The sequence below is a fragment of the Falco peregrinus genome, chromosome 2, assembly GCF_023634155.1.
Source record: "Falco peregrinus isolate bFalPer1 chromosome 2, bFalPer1.pri, whole genome shotgun sequence".
Lineage (NCBI taxonomy): Eukaryota > Metazoa > Chordata > Aves > Falconiformes > Falconidae > Falco > Falco peregrinus.
The window spans coordinates 90486591-90509979 of NC_073722.1; the positions used below are offsets into that span (position 1 = coordinate 90486591).

At 36.6% G+C, this 23389-nt stretch overlaps 1 protein-coding gene across 1 annotated transcript in view; it reads right to left on the reverse strand.

Annotated features, from left to right (window-relative positions):
* CCDC60 (coiled-coil domain containing 60) overlaps positions 1-23136 on the reverse strand; it is a 37939-nt gene extending 14803 nt beyond the window's left edge. Inside the window, 6 exon segments of the mRNA XM_055795074.1 lie at positions 1080-1184; positions 2028-2147; positions 5823-6002; positions 19826-19917; positions 22049-22132; positions 23074-23136. Coding sequence (XP_055651049.1) covers positions 1080-1184; positions 2028-2147; positions 5823-6002; positions 19826-19917; positions 22049-22132; positions 23074-23136 — 644 coding nt within the window.
* Between the last annotated feature and the right edge of the window lie 253 nt (positions 23137-23389).

Consider the following 23389-nt stretch of genomic DNA (forward strand, 5'->3'; position numbering starts at 1 on the left):
AAATATATCGTTTTTTACAGACGAGACTATATGATCTAAATGTAAGCCTAATTTTTCATGATTACTGTGTAATGAAGCGTGTGTGCATGCAGATCAGATGACATCAAAGGAGAGGAGCGGTGGTTAGAGACAGCAACAGAGAGCAGAAGCAAGTATGCAACAAGAGATTGCACTACTTCAGAACCTGGAAATTAATCCAGGGCTTTACGCATTTATACTCTGCTCTCAGCCTGTATTCTGTGAGACTTGCTGACAAACTGTTTCTTTTATCCCAGTCTATTGATTGGTCCTCATATGTAAAGAGGTGAAAAAACCATCCACAATATATACTGGACTGATTCCCTCCTCCAGTGTATCATGCTAACTCTATATAACGCTACTCTGCCACCTCTGTTATACATGGGCACAGTTTGTCTTGACTGAGAATATACAGAGATAACAGCTTTGAAGAGCTCTGCCCTGCAAATAAAGCATAAACTGCTGTTTTACCAAACATGAATAATTTAAATACATGTTATGTCAAAATGATTTTATTGACTAAAAATGTTGGGAACTTTAATATTTACTTTTAACAGTATAAAAGTTCAGAAGCAATGCATCTTTTACAAGTACCCATCACTGTCATACATAATTGAGAGAATAAATCCAGCTACTACATACCACTTAATAGCTGGCTTTGTTCCGTAATTACAATGTGTATGGAACTCTTGTTGAGTTCACTGGGATAATCCTCCAAGGGAAGGCTATGGGAATATACACACATGTATTACTACATGTATTTAAGTTGCATAATTATTAACCAAAAGAGAAAAAGAAAATACAGCTAAATTTGGCTGGGATAGCTCAGTGTTTTCTCCTAGTTCTGCAACCTGCAATAACAGAGGACCATGCTGCACCACTGATTTGACTATATAACTCCCTGCTGACTTCGTGGGGGCAAAATTTGTTTGTTGCATGGCACAGAAGTAACAACGTATCACTCAAACAGTTATTACTTGAAAGAAGAGAAACAACAACATATAAAGGACAGAAGGTCCCAAACTCCTCATTCCATCTACTATGACGCATTGCACACGTACCTTTGATTCTAACAGCTTAATATTGAATGCATCAAACCGTTGGATTCAAAAGTGAAAGCTTCCAAAAGCCAGTGTATGGCACACAGTTGTTGGAAAATACATTTACTGCAAAGAGGAGAAACAAATATGTTATACTACACTGTCATAGAAACAGTCAAACTGGCATCATGCTGGCTGAAATACACACATCTAAGCACTCCTGTAGCAGATGATCTTTTTCATTGTCCCAGTGAATTCTAGATACTTCTCAAGGTTTTTGTAATGTTAATACGTAACTCTGAATCCTGAAAGCATATTTTTGGATGTGAAGTTTTCAATGGCCCTATCTTGATAATGCGCTCAGTGCTGTAACACCTATGAGGACTCTAGCATTTATCCCTTTAAGGTATGGACTCTTATGGGTTTGGAATTCTACAGTAACTTCTAAGCTCTGTATTTAAGAAAAAGCAGCATGTAAGTATTAGTGACTAATATAAAATATAGAATAAAATATAGAAGCATACACCGTACCAGTACTGTATTCTCCCTCTCCCTTTCATAGGCCTATGAAAAAAAAGGCCTACTTTTTTTAACTAGGATTAAAATTTAATTTTGACAGCCTTTCCTTAAAATAAGCCTAATAATCTTGAGACCTATATCACTTAAGAAAACTTTATGCTACTTAGAAGTTGCTGAGTGAAGATCAGCAAAGCGAATGATGTGTGTTTGTGTACACGTGCACATAAAAGGTTATCAGTATCTCATTAGGATTCAATCATTTAATGTTAGAATTTAACAGTTGTTATTAGTAAAGACAGACTATTTCACCATAAACTCCTGAAATTCTCAGGACACATTCCCAGCTGAACAGCAGCTCTAGGTGTATCTATTATGGGTCTGCATTGCTGTGAATTTCACTCATGTCCTCCTACCAAGGAGGGCAGGACATATATTTGCCTTCAAATATACCTTTTTGCTCCAGGGAGGACTGAAATCAAGACACTGGAATAAACAGGAGTGAAAGACCACAAGGTCGTCTTTTTCTTCTTCCCCGACTTCCTCAGGTGGTTGCCTTCTGTTAGAGAGCAACTGTGGGAAAGGACAAAGACTGAAGTTAAAATAGGAGTATATGAAATGAAGACAGAACCGTAAAACTGTTTATTATGTTCATATCACCACACTCCCTCCTCTCCTTACCTTTAAAAAAATACTGTGGTGTATTTCTAAACTGTTAATTACTGCACTTATTAGCATTTATTAATATTACAAATCTGATATTTATGTTTACCAGCATATATAATTATATTTCTAATGTTGATAGTACTTTATGAATTATAAATATGGTATCATTTGCATTTACATATTTATACTAATACTTATTATTAGCAATTAAGCATTTATGTGTAATCAATTTTTGGGGCAGACAAAATAATGTGACTGATTTGTTTGAGAAAAGATGCCAAGATTGTGCCTACTTTCCATTACACTTTTTTTCTGTTGGTATCATGCTGATGGAGTCAGTAGGATTATATACAAGGCCAAAGTTTCAAGATTTGCCTCAAATTCTGTTCAGTTTTTCCTGGGTTAACATATTGTGTGCGCAGAAGACAATAAAGTCAAAAAGATTCACCCCAATGACAGGGAGTCCTTGAGGGCTGGCCAAACCAATGTAACAGAAAACTGAGTTCTCTATAGGCTGTAGGCACTGTTCCTTCACTGACACAAGCCTGTTTGGCCATTTATACCTGTGCAAAGTACTTATAAAATGCTACCGAGCAAGAAAACAGAACGTTTACAGCTGGTTTTCCCAAGTATAAAAAGAACGACCTGCACCTTGTGTTAGACAATGGAGATTCAAGCTTAATAAGCACAGTGAGATTTTGTAGCCTTCGTATACGGCTAGTATACAGAAGATAGAGGTCTACACAGAAAATATAACATGAACTATTATATGCTGGATCATAAATTCGTAAAAAACTGAAGTGATACTGGCCATAACAATATAACAGAGAATTTAACTGATGTAGGTGAGTCAAAGCTTTATGCAGATTTCTTTAGCAAAGACTTCCTAGATTAATGAAATAATGATTCTGGATTAACATTTCCTTTCTAGATCTGAAGTAGTTTGGGGGGTGTCAGCTTACTATGGCCTACTACATACTAGCAACTAGTTGGAACAAGGGTTGATGAGTGCATGCCTCAAGCGTTCTATTGATACAAATTTCCTAAAGCGAAGCAGCAACTGTAAATAGTACATACAAGACTGGCACGGGCATCTCAGCACTATATTTAAACAGAAATCAACATCTATTTTCTTCAGCTAATTAAGAAATTAATAAACTTACATTTTTTTTGTCTATCAAATAAGATATCTAACAAACATTATAAGCTGGCAGGTGTTCCTGCCGTCCAAAAAGTTCTTACACAAAATCTCAAGAAGTGGTTTTCTTCATTCAGATAATCTTAGATAAATTGTAACTATAATTTTGTACTTAATAAAGATAACAGAGCACATGAATTCCACATACTTTTACTGTTCAAAACAACATGCCTGTCTTGTGCTTTCTCTAATAACATTTCCAGTTTTCTCCCCTCTGTAGTCCTAATGAACAACAGAATGCCAGAATAGACAGTGAGACCATTGTATAGACAGTGAAGTGTCTGACAGAGTCCATATTCCTACTAATGAGGGATAATTAAATTTCTGCTTTGTCTGTTATGATAAGAAACTGTTAACAAGTTTAGAGTGTCAATACATTTAAAAGAGTTGATAACAAAATTAAATGCTACAAGTTATTTAACAGCAGTAAGAAAGTCCCACTAGAGGCTTAATATTTGCTGTTGTCTTACAGGATAAGAGAGGGAAGCGGAGTGGAAAAGGCCTACATCCATCACTGAAATCTGTCCATATAAAAGCATGCCAACACTTTCAGCCACTCTGAAAGACTGAAGCCAGACATCATTTGTTAAAAAGAGACATCATGCCCCAGCAGTTTAACATTGCTTCAGAGCTTTTCTTAATCCATGAAGTTCCTAATTTTTAAAAGTCAGCACTATGAAAGCTAGGAGTGAAGTAAGTCTCCACAAAAGATAATGGTTTCTATTTTGTATTTAGGCTTCCCCCCACCTCCTTTTAAACTGCTTACCACTGCAGGCAAGCATATGTATAACCGCACAACTGGAACTAACACGTGCTAGCAGGGCTCCTGCAGGTGTGCAAGCCACATGGGACAGACTGAATGAGTAAAGGCACACCTGCCAAAGCCATGCGTTTCTTGTTTCATGTGTGTTTCATTCTGTACTCCTGTCCCCCTCAACACATCCTGGAGCTGAGAAAGTTATCCATAAGACTCCTTAATTTTGACATCTGATCCTAAGTCTAATGAAGTCCCTCTTCAAAACACTGGCAGATGTTAGAGTTCTTTTCTCTAAGAATGAAGTTAAACTCTCAATTAATATTAGTTTTAAGCAACACACAGAAAATATTAAAGGATATCATGTTCACACTAGGAACTTTTGCTACTGTAGATTTTTAGGATAGTTCTAAGATTTAGTAATAAATTTTTACAATTGGCAATACCCCTGGTGCAGAGGTAGGATTAAAGTGGCTTTGTCAGTATTCACCCACAAGCCTGGTATACTCTGCTCCAATAGAAGTTTTTTTTACTGCTAGGAGAAGCAGTGTCTAAATGAAGATAATTTTGCTTATGCAGGTATCCTCCTTCATAAAGGAAAAAGGAACATTAAATCTTTATAGGTCAGCCTTGCTGAAGAAAGAAGCCTTTCCTTACAGAAGAAAATTACTTCAGTAATCAGAATGGTCACAAAAAAGGCAATAGTATTTTTCATATGTGTAATAAATTACTTGTCTGCAATAAACATGGATTAGCTGAGTTATGGGTAGATAGAAGTTACATATCAAAAAGAATAATAAGCATATAGTTTAAAAAAAGTTTTCAGGGAGGTTCTTATGTATTCAATTTATTATTTTTTTAAATGAATAATCTTGTTTACCTAAAATGTTCACATAGCCTTCATTAACGTAGGATCAAAGTGCTTCATAGTGCTATTTAAATAATACAGCTATAGGTGACTTCTTTAAGGTGAATGAGAGGAAGCTGGTACCTGGGAGTGAAAAAAAGCCACAGCAAACTGATGAGAAAAGACTGCTGGAGATGGATGAGCTTTCGATGCAATAAGGTTCCAAAGATGTGTAACTTCTAGAAGAGCTACTCTGTCCTGCTGAACAAGTACTTAATCATCACCTAGCAAGGGCTGACAAATGGAAGACAGCATTACAACAGGCATTAGAGGTGCACTGGTAAGACCAGCATGAGCCAAAGGATTGAAGACTATCTAATGATCAAATGGAGAGAAACCCACTCCGCAAGCTAAGCCACTTATCCTGCTGAATGCAATTCTTTTTTATTCTTAATGCTGTGGTCCCATCGCGGGAACAAAAGCATGGTATAAACTCATCAGGCCTCCTTCTTTTCTCCTGAGAGACTCATTTCTGAGTTGGCTACAAAACCTCTCCCAGGTTCATAACCTGCCTTCTAAACGTCTTCCTTTTTAAACAGGATCTTTTTTCCATGCTTGTTAAGTTTACAGCTGCTCATTTACCCAGATCTTAAGCATTTTCTCTTTCTAGTTCACACAAGTAGTAATATTCTGCTTCAAGAACAAGTAACATCAGAAACTGGAAACGGTCACTTTTTAAAACCACTGCTCTCAGACCACCCAAAGCCCACTGAGTTGACTTACATGTTTATCTCTTCATCTGACTCCTCCACATCAGAGGAGCATCTGGGTGGCTGGAACTCAGTTCTCCATCTTGTGACCTGAGCCTGCTGGGCTGCTTTCAGTGCATTCTTCCTCTCTGGTGATTCTTGGTGAAGTATATGAAAGTATTCTCCACCTTGCTTCACAGAATTTATATGATGCCTGCCAAAAATCACAAGTTGGTCACTGCACTAAAGACATGCTATCAAATTAATTACTCTGTTGCCCATCAACTTTGACAGTTCTATATTCAAGAGTTCAATGTTAGCATTTCCTTCTACAATATAACAAAGGACAAGAATTCCCCAGTAAGAACTTGAAGATCTTTCCCTTATCTCTTTCAGCACCGCACAGGTTAACTATTGGATGTCTTGAACTTAGCATCACTTTGTCCAGTACTTGATTTAAAAACTCCCTGGCTAATTCTAATTTATAGCAACCAATTGACCACTGGGTCCCTCACGGTCTTAACTCAGTTGTCACAGCCTGACAGGCACTGCCCTGAAGCTACCTGTTAGCTGCTAATTTGCACTTGCTGTCAAAAGGCTGCATTGTTAGTAATAAGGAAGGCACCAGTGAAGCCTGTGAGCTGAAGGCAACAGGCCGGGTATTGCTGTAACACAGAAGAAAATAAAGAAGACTACATAATGCACTCCATGTAGGATGACAACAGGTTAAAAAAAAAAAAAAAAAAAAAAAAAAAACACAACAAAAAAAACCCAACCAAGAAAGGTGAGCTAGGGCAGTGAAAGGGATATGGCACACAATTACTCTGATTACTCTGCAGCCTTTGGTTACAATGTTAGCCAGAAACTAGCAGCTGATTCAAGTCACACCAGCATACTATGCAGGCACAGGACACATCCCCTTAAGTTAATGTGTGGCTGACACTTGAAGCAAGTGTCATCAAGCTGTATTGATTCTTTCAAACCCAATCTAGGCTTAAAAGCTGGGCCTCATTTGTTTTACTGACAAGCAATAACTCCCTTTTCTTACCAGACATGTATTAAAGCACCTGAAGGTCACGTAGGGTGCAAATTTCAGGCATCAAATCCACTAGTTCAAGGAGAGCAGTTTACTCCCTCCTTACTTCCCTTGGTGAAAACACTTGTACAATTTAATTGAGTTTGGATTGGGGTTTTGGTCTTGCTGACATTATTTTTTAAGTCCAGCAACTCTAAAGACAAGCCTGAAAACATTTCCAGTTCAGGTAGATAACCTGTCTGCTAGATATTTCTATATTAACCTTGGGGATAGAAAAAAAAGAAAATAAGGTGTCCCTAATAAGAAAAGCTGTATGCTTTGGCAAAACATAAGGATTTCACAGTCACATCAGACCAGCTTAATGTTTTTCATAAGGACCTAGTATTTTACATAACAGACTGCTGTCTGAATAGTAGGAAATGTTTAATGGCCTCAAATTCTTGCGTTATGTCTTTTCCCAGTAGTTGTCTCTCTCCTTTCTGTCAACTATCAAGATATTTGTATGTAAGAGTATTTTTTTCCCCTTCGTAGTGCTTTTTCTACATTTCTGCACACACTAAGTATTCCTTCTTAAAAATCAAAATCCCTGTTGCAGCTGTGTATTATAATGCCACGAACAGCAAACAATAAGGTTATTACATGAATCAAATGCAAGTGGTAGGAAAAGATAATTATAAGCCAGAAAGGTCTTTTACACTAACAGCCATAACCAGTATTATTGGAAAAAGACGCATAAAGGGCAAGTACAATCAGTCCTTTTTAAAGGTTTAACTAATATAGAAGGCTTTAATAGTGTATACCAAAATCAATGATCACTCTCATACACCGATAGGAATAGGAAACGTTATGCACGCTTGTGAATGAATGTTTTTAGTCTATGACTCCCCTGAAGTCCCAAGTATTACAAAAAGAAATAAAAGAATTAACAAAAATGCAGCATATAAAGCTATAATAACTAACTCATTTTTAAAAAAAATCCTCTCATAATCCCATAGAATTATTTCTAGGATATTTATGAATGACCCTAAAGGTCAGGAAAACAGTAAAATAAATCCAAATTTAAAATACAGAGGTGACCAATGTACTTTTCTATACTGTAGACTTACAGTAGATTTCTGGAATAGGACATCAAATATTTCTCCATTTAAATTCTGGCATCACAATATTCTGTTTATATGATAACTTAATAAATTTAGCTGAGCTACCTACTCGACAAGTAGGTGAAAATTGTTCATTAAAATGTAAATTAATCAAAGTGAAATTTGGAGTAAGTTTATTGAAGTAATTGAGATTCAGTCAACTGTAGTCACAACTGCATTTCAGACAGAAGGATTTGGCTTATTTTTCTAATTTAATATCTTTATCGGTATGAAAACTAAGAGTTTCCTGAACAGTAATAACATACCATGGAATACTTCCTTTTCTCTGCTGGAATATATTATTATAGATAAGGGTCAATGACATGCACAAAGGAGTGATCCAGTAGTATACTACATACACAGAAAATTGGTTGCAAGCGTATTCTCAGTGCTTGGTGCAACTCTGTACTTAAATTACTCTAAATCCTTCAGGGACTCAAGGTCATCAGTTAATTGTAATATGAGGCCATTAAAGTACTAGGGAACTGAACTTTTACTGCTAAGATTTGGGATTCTTGGTGCCTTTCTTAGAGTAAAAAATGACTCACAAAAACAAAAGGAAATCATAAATTTGTCTCAATTATAATTTAGGTTCTAGAAAAACAAGATGCTATAATATACCTTAAAATATACCTTTAAGTACACTGGGTCATCTTTGCTAAATTCAAAAGATTGATACTAAGGATTATTTTTTCCCAGAAGATCAGATTTTACAGTTAACAACCTCATATCTACTGTATAAAAAAAAATAATCAGTGGGAGATGGTTTACTAAAGGAATTGTGTGCCCTCCTGAACATGTGATGCCAAATCCTTGTTTACCCTAAGCTGGTACACCTCCAGCCTCAACAGAATTGCTAGAAAGACAGGGAGAAGGCTGCACACCCTTGCGACTGACTGTGCTCTAAGCAACTGTGTTCAGTGCGGTGGGCAGAGTTACCTGGGTGCTGCAGTCTCATTAACTCTTCCAGCTAATCTCCCTCTGTCCCATTCCCTGAGGCACAAAGAAGTTGCGGTCTATTTCTACCGGCCTGACACTCTTCTCTCTCTAAGACCAAACATTATATTATGATCACAAGTAAAACAACTATGTATCTATCAAACAATCTAACTACATACATATTTCTCTGATCATGGCAATTGTTAGCCACCTTTTCGTAAAAATGGCTTATTCAATTTTCTTATCTTAATGGATACAGCCTTTATAGCAATAAAGCTAATGACAGAACATGTCCTGCTCCAGCTGCTACACAGAAAGAACTCAGCCTTTTCCAGAGGCTTATAACCAATTGTAAATATAAATGAAACCCACGTGGCATTTCTCTGAAAGCCGCTGAGAGCATAGGCTTTCTAAATGCCATTTCCTGTATTTTCATAAAAGCATTTCAATCTGCATCAACTTATTACTAGACCAATAAAAGCTCCTCTTCGGGCACAAGGCCAGACCCTACTAAGGGTGTTGCAAGGTTAGTATCAGCTGGGCACTGCCTAACTTACTCAGGTTTGTCAGTAGTGCAATGTAAGTTAAGGCTTCCCAGGTGAAAAGCAAGTGCAATTTTATGCACACTGCCACTTAAAAACATTCCGAGCAAATATTTTTTATAGCACAATACAACAATCAGTTTCTGTATAAAACAGAAAGCACAGGAGACAATAACTTTGAAACTACAGTAAATACAGCTAAATTGTATTATAAACATTACAAACTAAACCCATGGATTAGAAAAAACAGTAAAATTCTTCTAAATGAACACCTAGTATTATTTGCACCTGTGCCACCATAAGCTGTGATCCCATCACAAATTTCACATGAGGCTGATGAGTATTTGGACACTAAAGAATTCAAAGAAATAGCCACTGAAAGAAGCACCAAGAGCAGGAAGCTTGCTTCATTAGGATTAAACTTGATATCTACAACCTTACCTAGTTTTAGGGGGCACTATGGTACTGGAGGATCTGTCTTTTTAAGCACATAATAAAATGGAAGTTCTGACAATCTGAAGTTATTAAAGATCCTATGGTAACCTCTGCAGGAACACAAGCGTTAACACCTGCATCCTCATCAGACTTCAATTGATTAAATGTTACTGTCCTCACTTCTCTTTCAGTTTGAATATAACACTTCTTTATCATTCCAGTCCTTCAAAGTACTATCTTGCGTGAATGTGCATTAACACACCTCAGACTCCATTTGAGCCGTTGCTGTATTGAATAGCTGAAGTAATTAGTGTAATTTGTCCCTTAACTTTCTGACAAGGTACTGTAACACCTGAATAGCTAGTAATTGTGAAACAGCAGGAAATGCCAAGATAAAAGAAAATTCATATGCACGCAGTGCTTTTCTTATTTACAAAGCACACAAGAAGGAGTGCAAACTTTGCATGTCTTTTAAGTTGTCAACAGTGATACTGACGTACACCATTGGAGAATCTCTTCCACTCTCTTACCAGTAAATGCTGGAGCTGTTGACCATTTCATTCAGTTCTTTAGTACTTTACAGTCAGTGTTTTAATCTATGCCAGTATGTTCCAAATTTGTTTACATTAAGGCTGCTTCACACCATTCCTGAGTGATGCAAGGCAGTCATACTATAATTGAGAATTAGTGCATTGTTCACTTTGATTACTCAGTGAGTTATTACAGGGCGCATACACTCTCCACCTTCTGAAATTACCAAAACCCATGGAGTTAAGTTTACATGGTAGTGAGCCTGATCTAGCAAGTCCTACTATTGAGCTTCACATTCGGGTCATACCCTGAAAGCTTAGCATGTGGACAGGAAAATCTTCCAACTATTCACAATTAATATGTAGATACTAATATAAATAAATAATGAATTCTGACTGGGTAGTGTTTACAGCCAAGTTGAGATGCAAATGTATACACAGAAGGCAATGGAGAATCAGGAACATGCTGGTTACTGCTCTGATTTTAAAGTTGAGTAATCATACAGTAAGAACCAAATGGGTAAATATTCATACATCTAGTCTTCTTAAATTCAGTGAAGACTAGATGATAATGACATTAAAAATCTACTAAATACAGTTACTAACTCACAGAACTCAGACACATGTGATCATTACCTACCATACTGAATCATTAACCATTCTGGCAAGGAACTAAAGTAGTACCATATCAACATCCGTTTGAGGAGTTTAAGACATACAATCTAGAGTACCCACATTATTTCAGATGTAGATTCCCATTTTATTCTCCTGCAGGCAAGTACAACATTCTATACCCAAACGCCTGTTTAAAAACAAAACCCAGGATCTGCATAATGGGAAAGATGCATATTATCACATGAAAATCTGACCACAAAGTCAGTCATGAAACAAAATATGAGTAAATCTGTGGTATGTTCACAGAAGATTGTGCAGTAAGAAATAAGGATCTTCGATTGTCAAAACTATATACCCCACACTATTATAAAAGATGTCACCATGTGAATGTATTCATGTATTACTGCATATTTAAAGATGTCTCAGAGTGGTATTCAATTAACTACAACAACATCAAAACACAGAGGATGCTGCTTCCATTGTGAAAAGAGGCAGAACCTTTCCTTTGAAAATGAGGAAAGATTCTCTAACATTGAGAGGCACAAACATTTGGCTACCTGGAGATACAAAAAACAACATCCAAAATAAGTAGCTTATTCTTAGCTGGAAATATGTTCTTCTCCACCTAGAAAAAAATGGCAGCAGCAATTTCTCTTTTAAGAAGTCTCAGAACACAAGAACATGCACACACACACATCCCTCCATTTGTGCCATGCTGTAACTCCCATTCCTGTCAATATTCAATATAAAAGTTTTCTTTGCAGGTAGGCACATCTAGGTTTCCAGCCCTTGGTGTCTCTGGAGAAGTACATAAACAAAGGTGAGTGGGGGAAGTACTTCCAGAGCAGCACTGAGAAGATAGCTTCGCACAGATAAAGGGCTGGGGGGAAAATATTTATCTGTGAGATTTCAAGGTTTCACTTTATATTCTTCTCCAAAAACTTCTGGGAAACTATTACTAAAACTTCAAAAGAAAAAAAAGCAAACATCTGGAGATTTCTGGGCCTTCCATTTTCTTGCTGAATAATGTACAATAGTAACTTTATGTTCATATTACCAACAAAAACTCACTGCTTGTTAAGTGGAACTTCACTAAGGTCCCTGATCCTCTACCAGGAAATACTGCTGGCCCAAGATTTTCACACAAATGAAAAAAATCTCATGATCTAGTGTCTTGCCTTACCACATAAAGGTATGTACAGAGCAGTGACATTTAACTAAGGAATGGAAAAGCCATTTTAAAGTGGTAGCTTTGTTCAAGCATCCAGTGACAACGTGTCATTTTGTATCAGAACACATGGGATTAGACTGTTGTGTTTAGATAGACAGTAAAATCTAATATCTGAACTATTTCCCCTTATGAAACTTCAAACATAAACAACCGTATTTTTGCACAAAAGGAAAGAAGATTGAGACTCAAATGAACAGCCTGGAAAAGCAGAAATGTTGATAGGAATAGCAGTCTTTCCCCTGACTGATGGTAGAGATAATGATTCATACATCCATACACTTAAATGGTTGTCTTTACCCATGACTGCTATCTAATTAATGTGAGCCATCATTCATGTAAAAGAAAATTTTTGCTTCTGGAAAAAAAAAAAAATGCTGCAAACTGCCAGCAGTGACAGTGCTAGAAACATGCCAATTAGAGTGAATTCTGCCAAACAGAAAAAGGGCACAAAACACTGGTTTCCAAGCAACTGACATTATGAAGTATTAAATACATTGAAAACTAAAATTGGCAGATAAATGTTTCACCTTCTCAGTTAGTACTGTTTCTCTCCTCTTCTTAACTCTACGCTGCCTCTCGTTCCTGCTCTTACTGACTACACTGCATCTTCCAGTAAACTCTATGAATTAAGGAATGCCAACTTATAACTCTAAGCACCAACATCTTTTTTGCCTGCATACATTAGAATAGGATTGGTATATATTCACAGGTAAGGATGGACAAGGTCATAACTAGAACTCCAGAAATAACATATTTCTTGCCATTTAAATCACAGAATTGAAATGGGTTTGTATTAAAGTAAACTACAAAGCCACTAGCAGGAAAAAGAAGTAGGAGAAACTGCTCTTCAGGTAACAGTCTAACTGTTGTTGCAGGCATAAAGAATGCATTAGTAGAGGTTAGGCTTCCTGCATGCAGAGCGACTTACAGAGATTTGCCTTCAGGAAACGAACCATTTTAAAGAGCTGTCCAGTTCCTAATTTAAAACATAAAAAGCATCCAGTTGAATACTGTTAAACTGCCAGCAGCTTGACATTTATTTAACTAGCACAGCACAGTGAAACAGATGCTCAGGAGCTGTTTTCTTCAAACTATGGGAAATACAACACAGAGGTTTAGCATGCCCTTTTTGCAAGTAAAGGCTTGACCAGCTCATGGAATAGCATGGACACTTCTCCTTTGACCTTGCAGCTCAAAGCTGTCAATTCCTAGACATCGCTGGCCGAGGAGGACCACAACTTATTTTTACATGGGCACCTACACTTAGATGACTGTCACTACATACAAAGTTTCCATCAACTTTCCTACCTCCTTTTTACACATTTTCAACTAGTTTCATTTGAGGCAATATGCTAATTTTTACTAATTTTTGTGGCAATGTTTAACAACAAGGGTATTTCCAGTACACTTAAATGGTCTTGGTGGGCTGAATTAGAGCACAGAAGTGATTTATGGCAACCTGCTTTTATTATGGATTAACAACTACAAGCTTCCAATGCTTTGGTAAACTCTTGCTGTGTAACTGTTCTTACATCTTTCTACAATTTCCTACTTATAAAGACTTCTACTTTCTCAGTTCTCATATAATACATCCTCACACAAGTGTGGATTACTGAATATAATTTCTGGATCCCATTTACAGATATCATTGGAAGAAAGCAATAAGAAAGGATCTCCTTCAGAGTGGAATGTCATTTCAAAGGGGCTGTGCTTCTTGAGTTTGCTTAGTTTTGCTAAGAATAGTAATAGAAATGAAACAATAATCCTTAGCTCAAAGCTGAAGATATCTGAATGCTCAAGGACAAAGCTGTTGTCTTTTCTGCCATACTGTATTCCACCCACTGAATCTGACATCAGGAAGTACTTAGTCAAGTAAATCAGAGCTACTTTGTGTCTACATGGGCAGTTTCTACTGGAAGTAAGATGTATTGATCTACAAAGGAACAGGAATGATCATTATCTGTAGATTTTCCAAATTTTTTTTCATTTTAGACTACACAAAGATAAGAAAATTCCTTCCTACATTTTAATGCTGTGTCTAGGTGGTAAAATGGTATCTGACAGCTGGCAGGTGTCTCCCTGAAGTGACTGGCTACAACTCATCGGTAGGAAAGTGCTGGTACCTCTTTCTACTTGGGATTAGTGACTGATAAGTTTTGAAAGATGAGCAGTCCAAGCAACCTCTGCATCCTGTCATCATCAAGACTCAAGAAAGTATAAGAGAATATTACTGACAGGAGGTATGAGGTCATCATTATAAAGGTTTATCTTCACTTTAATTATGCTTTTAATGTGTAAGGTAGAATATTAAAGCTTCATGAATGCAGCTAAGTCTGTTCCAGTAATGACTCTTCAAACATTTTTGAGATAATTTTAAAATTGATACGACTGTGCTATGTCACTGTAATCATTAAAAAAATTCCTCACAGTTTGTTCCATTATACTCTTTCATACAAACAAGCTGCAAGATCACAGACACTACTTCCTGTGAATATGTATCAATTAACGTCCAATTATGACAACTGCTGGGTGTTCCTTTTCAATCAAAAGGAGGAAATGGAGCAAAAAACAAATCCACAAAGGTCATTTGTATTCACCGACTCCCTGTAGCATATATTAGCATGCTGCTCTGCTAGCCTGACTGCTTTAATTGAAACTAAAAGTTGCTGCTCTTTCTTTAAAAAGCAGAGTGGAAAATACAAAATAGCTCCTTTTCTATAGTCTAAAATTGTTACTAAGAAGCATTGCTAACATGCCCTCTGGTCCAAACCAGCAGTGCAGTCATTCTCCTAACATGCCCTCTGGTCCAAACCAGCAGTGCAGTCATTCTCACTTGAAATTATCTTTTCCTGCAACCTCATATTTCAATATTTGGTTAAAGAGTCTGGGTTTGACTGCTCTGTTTTTCTAACTGATCTTTTTTCTACATGCAGATTTAGTCGAAGTAACATTGTGCAAACACTCAAGATGAATGGCTAACACATTGTCATTCTTAAAAGGTCATAAAATGGCACTCAGGGAATTTCCAGGGCTTACACAACACAAAGATTAAAAAACAAAAACAAAACGGTTAATGTTTACCTTTTATTTCCAGATATTAAGTCTGTTGGATATTTTTCCATATACTAGGTCATTTGGCTACCATACATTTCAGAGGGCATTAAGGGAAAGTGAGTTCATATTTTAAAATCTGTTTCCCTGACTTCTCGAGCAAATTTCTCCATGGCCATTATAGTTCATATCGTACTTCACTTCTTAAATAATATAAAACATGTAGGATTCATCATTTAATTGCCACAAAAAATAGAATTAATTATATTAGATGTGTTAAAGGATCACTAAGATTACAGGGTAAAGAATGTGTGGTACTGCACCACATGACAGGCAAACTTCATTTGAGCATTTATTTAGATAACAGTGCTTTCCAGAAACTAGTGTGACCATTGCCTACACAAGAATAAAGAGGCACATTTCTCCTGAGGTACTAAGCAGCTTTGACTAGGCCCTGACCATGCTACACTTCCGATGTTCAAAAAACAAAACGTGTGTAAATATATCATTCACTGTTTATCAAGTGTAATAGTAAACATACATTTATTAACGACAAGACAAGGTTAAGTCTTCCCCTTTGTTCATCTACCATCCATTTCAATTGCCATGGAAAACTTGTGGTCAGGAATATTTCCACCAAGGTATCTGAAATCCCATTAAACTAGTTTTGGATGCAACTGAATTAGATTTATGGGACTAGAAGGAGATGGCACAGTTGGAGATGCTTTAACAGGTAGGTATTTTCTTACTTGATAAGTACTTCAGACTCTGCTTGGGATATTAAAATGGACTTAAATTCTTTCCATAGTCTGCAGCAGCACTAAAAAGGACTCTGCAAGCTAAATTAGATATTTAAGAACAATTGCACAATATCACTATTCTCTGTGATTGTGGTGCAGGTCTGATCAGGACTTAAACAATTCTGCTGATAATGTACTTAAAGGAATATAATCTTGTTTCTCCCTTCAGCTATATTGGCTTCTGGAGGTAAGGAGGGATGAAAAGACTAAAATCTAGGAGTTTAATCACTCACAGAAAAAGACATGACATCAAACCACTTTAGGATCAAATCTATTTACGTCATAAAATTATTTACATTTAACATAATTTTTCAGATTGCATTACCATTAAAAATTCAGTGGAAAGCAAATATGCATTTATCGTAATGTGGTACAGGAAACAAGAAGCATCTTCAGTTAAAAGTAGACTAGACTAAACACTTCATCTGTTACAGGAAACAACTGCACTCACTCAGAGTAATGGGCTGGATCTCATAAGACAACCTTCCCTGGAGCTTCTAATTTAGTAGGCCAATTTTGGAAATAAAAATAAAAATGAGAGAAATAAAGACATCACTGAAGCCTAGAAGAATAGCTAAGGCATTTACTTACCTGAGACACCTGAAGTTCCAGCTCTAGCTGTTCCAGTGATAATTAATCTTTCATCCCAAGTTTGACTTCTCTACTATACCTATGACAGTAGTAATATTTATCCACCTAACACCTAGCAGTGCTGCAGAGATGAATAAGACAATGCCTGCATATAACGAGTGCTAGGCATTGCAAGATTTATTGAATTAACATCCCTAAAAGCATAAGATAGTGGTAATAAGATTTAAAAAATTAAAAATAAAACTGTAGGGAAAAAATATGCCCTATATGCAAAAAAAAATAAATTTGCCTTCCGTAATGAAAGCAATCCTCATTCACATTCTGCATTCATGTTAATTTAAAAGCCATATCTTTATGCAGCGAGTTTAGTTCAGATACATTGCCTAGTTTCCAATCCCAATTTACTTGATAGAGCTGCAGAGGGGTCAAGAGATTTGCATGAAGGTACATAAAGTTAGCTGCTCAGCCAAGAATTAGGATCCATATCTTGGCAGCCCCACACTCCCACAGCATTTCTGACCTCCCCATATAGCGCTCAACAATGCTGTAAGAGTCAGAAACAGACTGCACAAGGAGGCAAATTACTTTTTTTCCCTTCTTTGGCACTGACAAATCACACCAGCTTCAGTTTGTACCACTCTTACCCTACATGGAGCTTCTTTAGCACATGAAAAGGCTAACTTTGAAAAGCACAGCCTTTCACACCATTGAATTCTTCAGATTTAGTCCCTCCAAGGCCCCAAACACCATTTTCTGTGAAAGTAGTCCTGTATCACGTTACTTGCTATAATCTTGAAGATGATCTAGGTTTTTATAAAATCTTATTTAATTTCACAGGTCTCTACAATTATAAGCTTGGAAACTCAATCTACTGAACTGGAGAAAATTTCAATGCTGTGGAAAAGCTCAGCTGATCCTAAACAACTCTAGGCTGGCCAAGATACAAAAAAATGCCATGTAGATCCTAATGGCATTTCAAAAGCACATTCGCCAACAAGTATCAAATCAAGACCCCTCATGTTAACTTACTAACAAAATGACACTTCATTTGTTCAAATTGTGCACTGCATTGAAATGAATGGTCCAGCTTGCTTAAAAAGTATTAACAAATTCCTTTGTAGATATTAGACTAAAACAATCAAGATCTTCAGTACCAAAGTTGATGGGAATTTTCATCCTGCAGAACACTTGCAAGTATTTTTTATCCTACTAATCTGAAAATAATGTAAAAGCAAGCAAAAGCAAACTCCAAGCACCTGCAACTCTTATCAAGCAGCAAATTGATCTTTGGCAGGTTATTATCAAAAGAATTTTAACTTGACCTCATGGAGACAATCCCACTGAAACTTAGTAATGAACAATGAATGCAGACAAACATAACTAAAAGTGTATTTATGGCAAAACGAAGTCATACTTTACTGAAATGGCTTATCCAACCTCCAAAGTACATAGCATTTATTATTTTGTTTACGGTTTACTACTATTTTCAGCCAAGTTTATCAAGTGAAAATTCACTACAACTGAATGAACAGAGTAAGTGAATAATAAAAATAACTGGGGGTAAAGAAGGATAAAAGGGGAAAATGTGAAATTTAATGTTATCACTAGTAACTACTATAAAATTTAGAAATTGCTCTGATGTAAAAACTCAGGAATTATTTAAACACACTACATAATTGTGAAATGTAAATTTCCGATTCCTCTACAGTAGCACATGCAAAGCAGCTACTTCTCTAACTTCCTTGACTTTTATACAGTTAATCTCAGTCAAACAATGCAAGAGACTAATTTGTCTTCAACATATTACACTGATACAGTATCATGTGTTGTCTTGACTGCCATATTTGCTTAGATTTAACCTAATTATTAGGGTTTCATATACATCCCATCTTATTGCTGCTTGCTTTAATTCAACTATTTTTATCTAGTGAACAAACTCCAAAGACTCAAAGTCTAGGAGCCTCATAAACACTTGTGTAATTTGTACACTTCTGGGGCTGGCAGTGGTCATTTGTCAGTTTTATTTGCATCAGGCTGTAACTAAACCTTTGCAGATATAAATCATCTTTTTGTACTACTGCTTGCTGTATCAGTTGCAAATGAATCACATTTCTTAGCTTAACACATCAATAACTCTAGAAGGTTCCAGGAAAGTTTAGAAAACCCTAGTCACCTACTGCAAGTCTTATGCAGTTTGTTTAGCAACTGTTTAAGCTAATAGTCAGAAAACAGAGTGAATGGTCTCCATAGGCAAGTTTAGAGTGCAATCAGAATGCATGATGGCAACAAAAAAGCATATTGAGCATCACTTGCAGTGAAAATGGTGAAACATGGGTGACAATAAGCCTAAGTACATTTAAGAGTATGAGTACCTAAATGGGAAAGTGCTGTTTGCTAAAGCTAGTTCCCAACAGGCCTCCCTGGGTTTTGGGTTGTTTGGGTTTTTCTTCTTTACATGAGCCCATAAGAAATGCCCTGCTAGGACAGAAGTTTACTGTATCTAGTGGCAACAGAAGATACTTTCTAGGAAAAGCATGCACACCCTGCTACCTTCTGTGGTCAGTCCCATAGAATACTAGCTGCTGTCCAAACTTGGCTAACTAAAAGGCATACAGGATCCCAAACCTGTGTCCTATTAGAACAGCTCACTACCCCTCAGATAAGGGGCACAAAAATCTGTCCCTTCCATATCTGTATCTTCCTGAGGCTTAAGCTGGTATATTCCAAGTGAGTCCATGCAGGTGTTTAACAGCAGTAGATATTTTCACCATTATTTTCTATCACATAATAGACATTATACATCCTAACATCACTCTTTTTTACGACTGTTACCAAATCTTGGCACAGCACTGTCTCATGCAAAAGAGTGCAAAGTAACAAGCACCTTTATAAAAAGAAAAATAAAACAATATAGTATTGATACAGACAGAACTACCAATCAATCATTCCTCATACAGCATTGACAACATTTTAAGTATACATAAAGCCTATAAAGGAGTAACTGTAAACTATCTTTTCTAAGCTGTTACAGTTAGTTATTTCACCTATCATTCAATTGCTGTCACTGCAGAACCAAAGATTCCTTTAGCCCTGACTGGCCCATTTCTGCGTGCTCTGCATTCCCTTACCTTGAGCAAGCTAGAGCTTTACTAAGAGTCATCAGCTCCTTTCCTGTTTCTCTAAATGGAGGGAGCCTCCTCACTGGTTCCAGTGGATCAGACTGAAAGTAAATATTGCAGTATTAGGAAGAGCTTAGCATAGAGAAGGTATGTGCAGTCTCAGGGTTCAGTTTTAATCACCAAATATTTTCTGAGATAGTCATCATCTGGGACAGCATTGTGTCATTTTACAAGCATGTAAGTCAGTCTTACATGATACCACTGTGCATGCCTCTGTGTACATGTATTACAACAGCTTTTAATTCATTGGCTGATTTCAAGTTTGACAGAGATCTTACAGGCAGTTAAGCACCCATGAGCTTCATTAAACTACGAGGCAAGAAGAAGAGATTGTTCAATGGCCTAGACATAAGGAATGGCTGCTGCAAGTGCTTATGCATTAACTACAAGAAATATGCATGGAAGAGAAATATTTTAATAAGTACCAACCCAGAAAAATTTTCAGTTAAGACTCAAAATAAGGAGATCGTATTTCTAAAAACAAAAACATTAAGAAAAGCTCCACAGTCAAAGCTGGTTTTGGAGCACAGAACATAATGTTTATTTGGTGGTATGCAGACTGTGGTGTGGCCCAAGGTATTCAATGAGGTAGTTCTGTGCATTCATGTGTCTTAAGGTGCCCCAAAAAATTAATTACTAGTAAAGGAAATAAAGATGATCCTTTATTACGCACCTGAGAAAGCATGCAATAGGATATCCAACCAAGATCTGCAATCTGTAGAGAAAATGCTCACCTACTTAAGAGAGGCTGAGATGCTATTTCAAATCTTTATGCACATCTAAGCAGGCTGGTTTTGATTGCTGAAACAATTAGTGCTCTGTATGGAAAACAGCTTGTATATGATTGGGCTGCATACTTCACCCTTTCACAGTATGTTTTTAACTTTAAGAGAAAATTCCAGAAAGTCCAAACAGAAGAAAAGACGTTTCTTTAATGAGATGTATAGATAATAATTGTAAGTGAAAACTGAAAAATTAATGCGTCGGTGGAATGTTTCTAGTGTTCAAGCCAGAGGGCTTCTGCCAGCAAAACACCTAGTGCAGCTGCACCTTTCACAGGACTTCCATAGCACATCTCACTTTTCAACTTTGTTAGCTTCCAACAACTGGCTGATTTATGTTAGATAAAAAAGGAAATTAAGTATTGTATTGTGATAGATGAGATATTACTGGATGCTGAAGTCAGGCTAACACTTGTGCTTTCCTTCAAAGAAAACTTAAAAGAAGAATTGAAAGAAAATGTTATTTGTCAGTTTTCAGATAATTGCAAATGTACCATCCTTTCTCTTTTGTTTACATTTTATTCTTCTCTTTTACAAAAAACAGTATGATTAAATCAGCTGCCTGGCATTCAGTTTTGTTCTAAAAAAAGAGGAGATAGATCAAATTTTAAATAAGCTAACAAAGACAACATTACAACGAAAAATTAAACCTTTTTGCTGGATTGTCGAATAAAATTCAGATAAATTGTTGAATGCATACAGAGAAATTAAAATTTGCTTCAATTCCAACATTTTATTTATATTTACAAGGCCTGAATTGCTTTTGGATAGATAGCCACAGACTGCACTAACTCTGTATGGCAGGCCTAAGTACATTATCAAATCGAAAATACCTTGGGTGGTCTTGGATGAGTTTGAACAGATTCTCCACAGTAACTACTCTGTGATGACCAAAAAATTGCCTTTAAGTGAAATTATCTCCCAGCCTTTCAATATTTAAAATCGCAGGTTAGGCTCACACCAGACAAAGGTTGAAAACCCAAGTATAGGCTAGATCTTCAACAACTGTTAATTTGTGCAGCTCTACATAACACTGCAAAGTAACAGCACTTTCAGCTTCAGGTTTTTGAGGTCTAAGGATGTGCAATATTGGCCTATGTAGTCTAATAAAAATACAAATTTTTGAAATAAAAAGTAATTTTAAATGTATTAGTCATTTCTATGCTAAACTGTGATAAAAGGTCAATCTTCTAGAACTGGCACACGGAACAACTAACAGTTCAAATGAATTTTCAAGACACTATTTTCACCAAATTACAATAGAATCCTACATCAGCGATTTTTTTCTGGTACCTTCAGAAGGAGTTTTACTGCATAATACCTATGAAAACATGATGTTTGTCTGTTGCCTTAAGTCCATCTTGAATAAAAGCTTCAGCAGTAGTCTCACCTCTGGACTGAAAGAGTACTTGTTAGTAGTAACCTCAGCCACTTCTTTGGGTGGTCTTTCCAGCACATCTTTCTTCACTGGTTCCTAAGAAATCAACAAAAACATGTAACCATTTTTGAAATACTGCTAGTTACCCATACTGTAGCAAGTAATCATTTTCAAAATTAAATGGTGCAAATAAATTTTTCTACAGAGATGCAAACTAAACCAAAAATAATGGCTAGTCTATTGTAGAAAAGCTTAAAATGTCACTAAGTAACTTTAATGCACAAATAGATTCTCATATGAAGTACTTGCTGACAAGCTACTGTGCAAAATGCATACATGCTTTCTAAATTACTGTGCTTAAATGCTTAGAAAATGTAACTTCTCTCTTGGAAGACTGTTATATAGACTACTGTGTCTAACATAAAAAGAAAATCCAATTTCCAAAACCAGGAATAGAAAATTACTTACCTGCAATTGCTCTTCCCTGAAGATACACACTGTGATAGACCACTATTCTTTAGTCTGTGCTTTCACCCACAAGGCAGGCACAGACTCATAAAAAGCCACGAAGTCAAACACAAGTACACTTTTAGAACTCCTTCAACCATCAGTTTATTCAAGTGGAAGGAAGAAATATTCCCTCCTATTTAAAAATTATATAGGTAGATTAATAAAAGACTTCAGATCACTCAGCAGTGTATGGTGCTTAGGCTAAAAAGGATATGAAAACAGTAATTTCTTCCTGCACTAGTTTTAGATCAAAGAGCTCATTTATTGATTCCAAGCAAAGCAAAGCTGCAGGCCCTACCAAGTTGCATCCATATAGCCAGGGTGGGCTTGATGTACAAAAAAGGCTGCACAGCAGACTCAGAGCTACAGATTAAATAATTGCTATGCTGTATAGCTTCTGCACAGCACAGCAAAGTCTGGAAACATTCAAGTATTTAAAAAAACAAAACAAAAGACAAATCGAGAGCAGAGCATTTTGCTTGCTGGAATCTTGACTTGAGTAGGCACAAAATTCTTTCCAATTTTACGTTCCTATGTAACATTTCAGCAGAACAAAGGTTCAAAGTGTAAGGAACAGTATCTTCACCCATTGCCGAACTGCAGACACCAGTGAGGCAGCCCACAAACAAGTAGAAAACTACTGGGGAAGGAGGGCAGATGGGAGAGCAAACCCAAACTCAGGAATGGTACTAAGAGCAAAGTAACTGGAATGGAAAAATGTTTTTCTGCAGCCAGAGTAGAAGGACAGACTAATGAAATGTCAGAGAGAAGTCTGAAAGCTCCACTATTTCATGCAATTGAGGTGCACTTGACCAAGATTTATCAGCAGCAGAGAGAGATAGC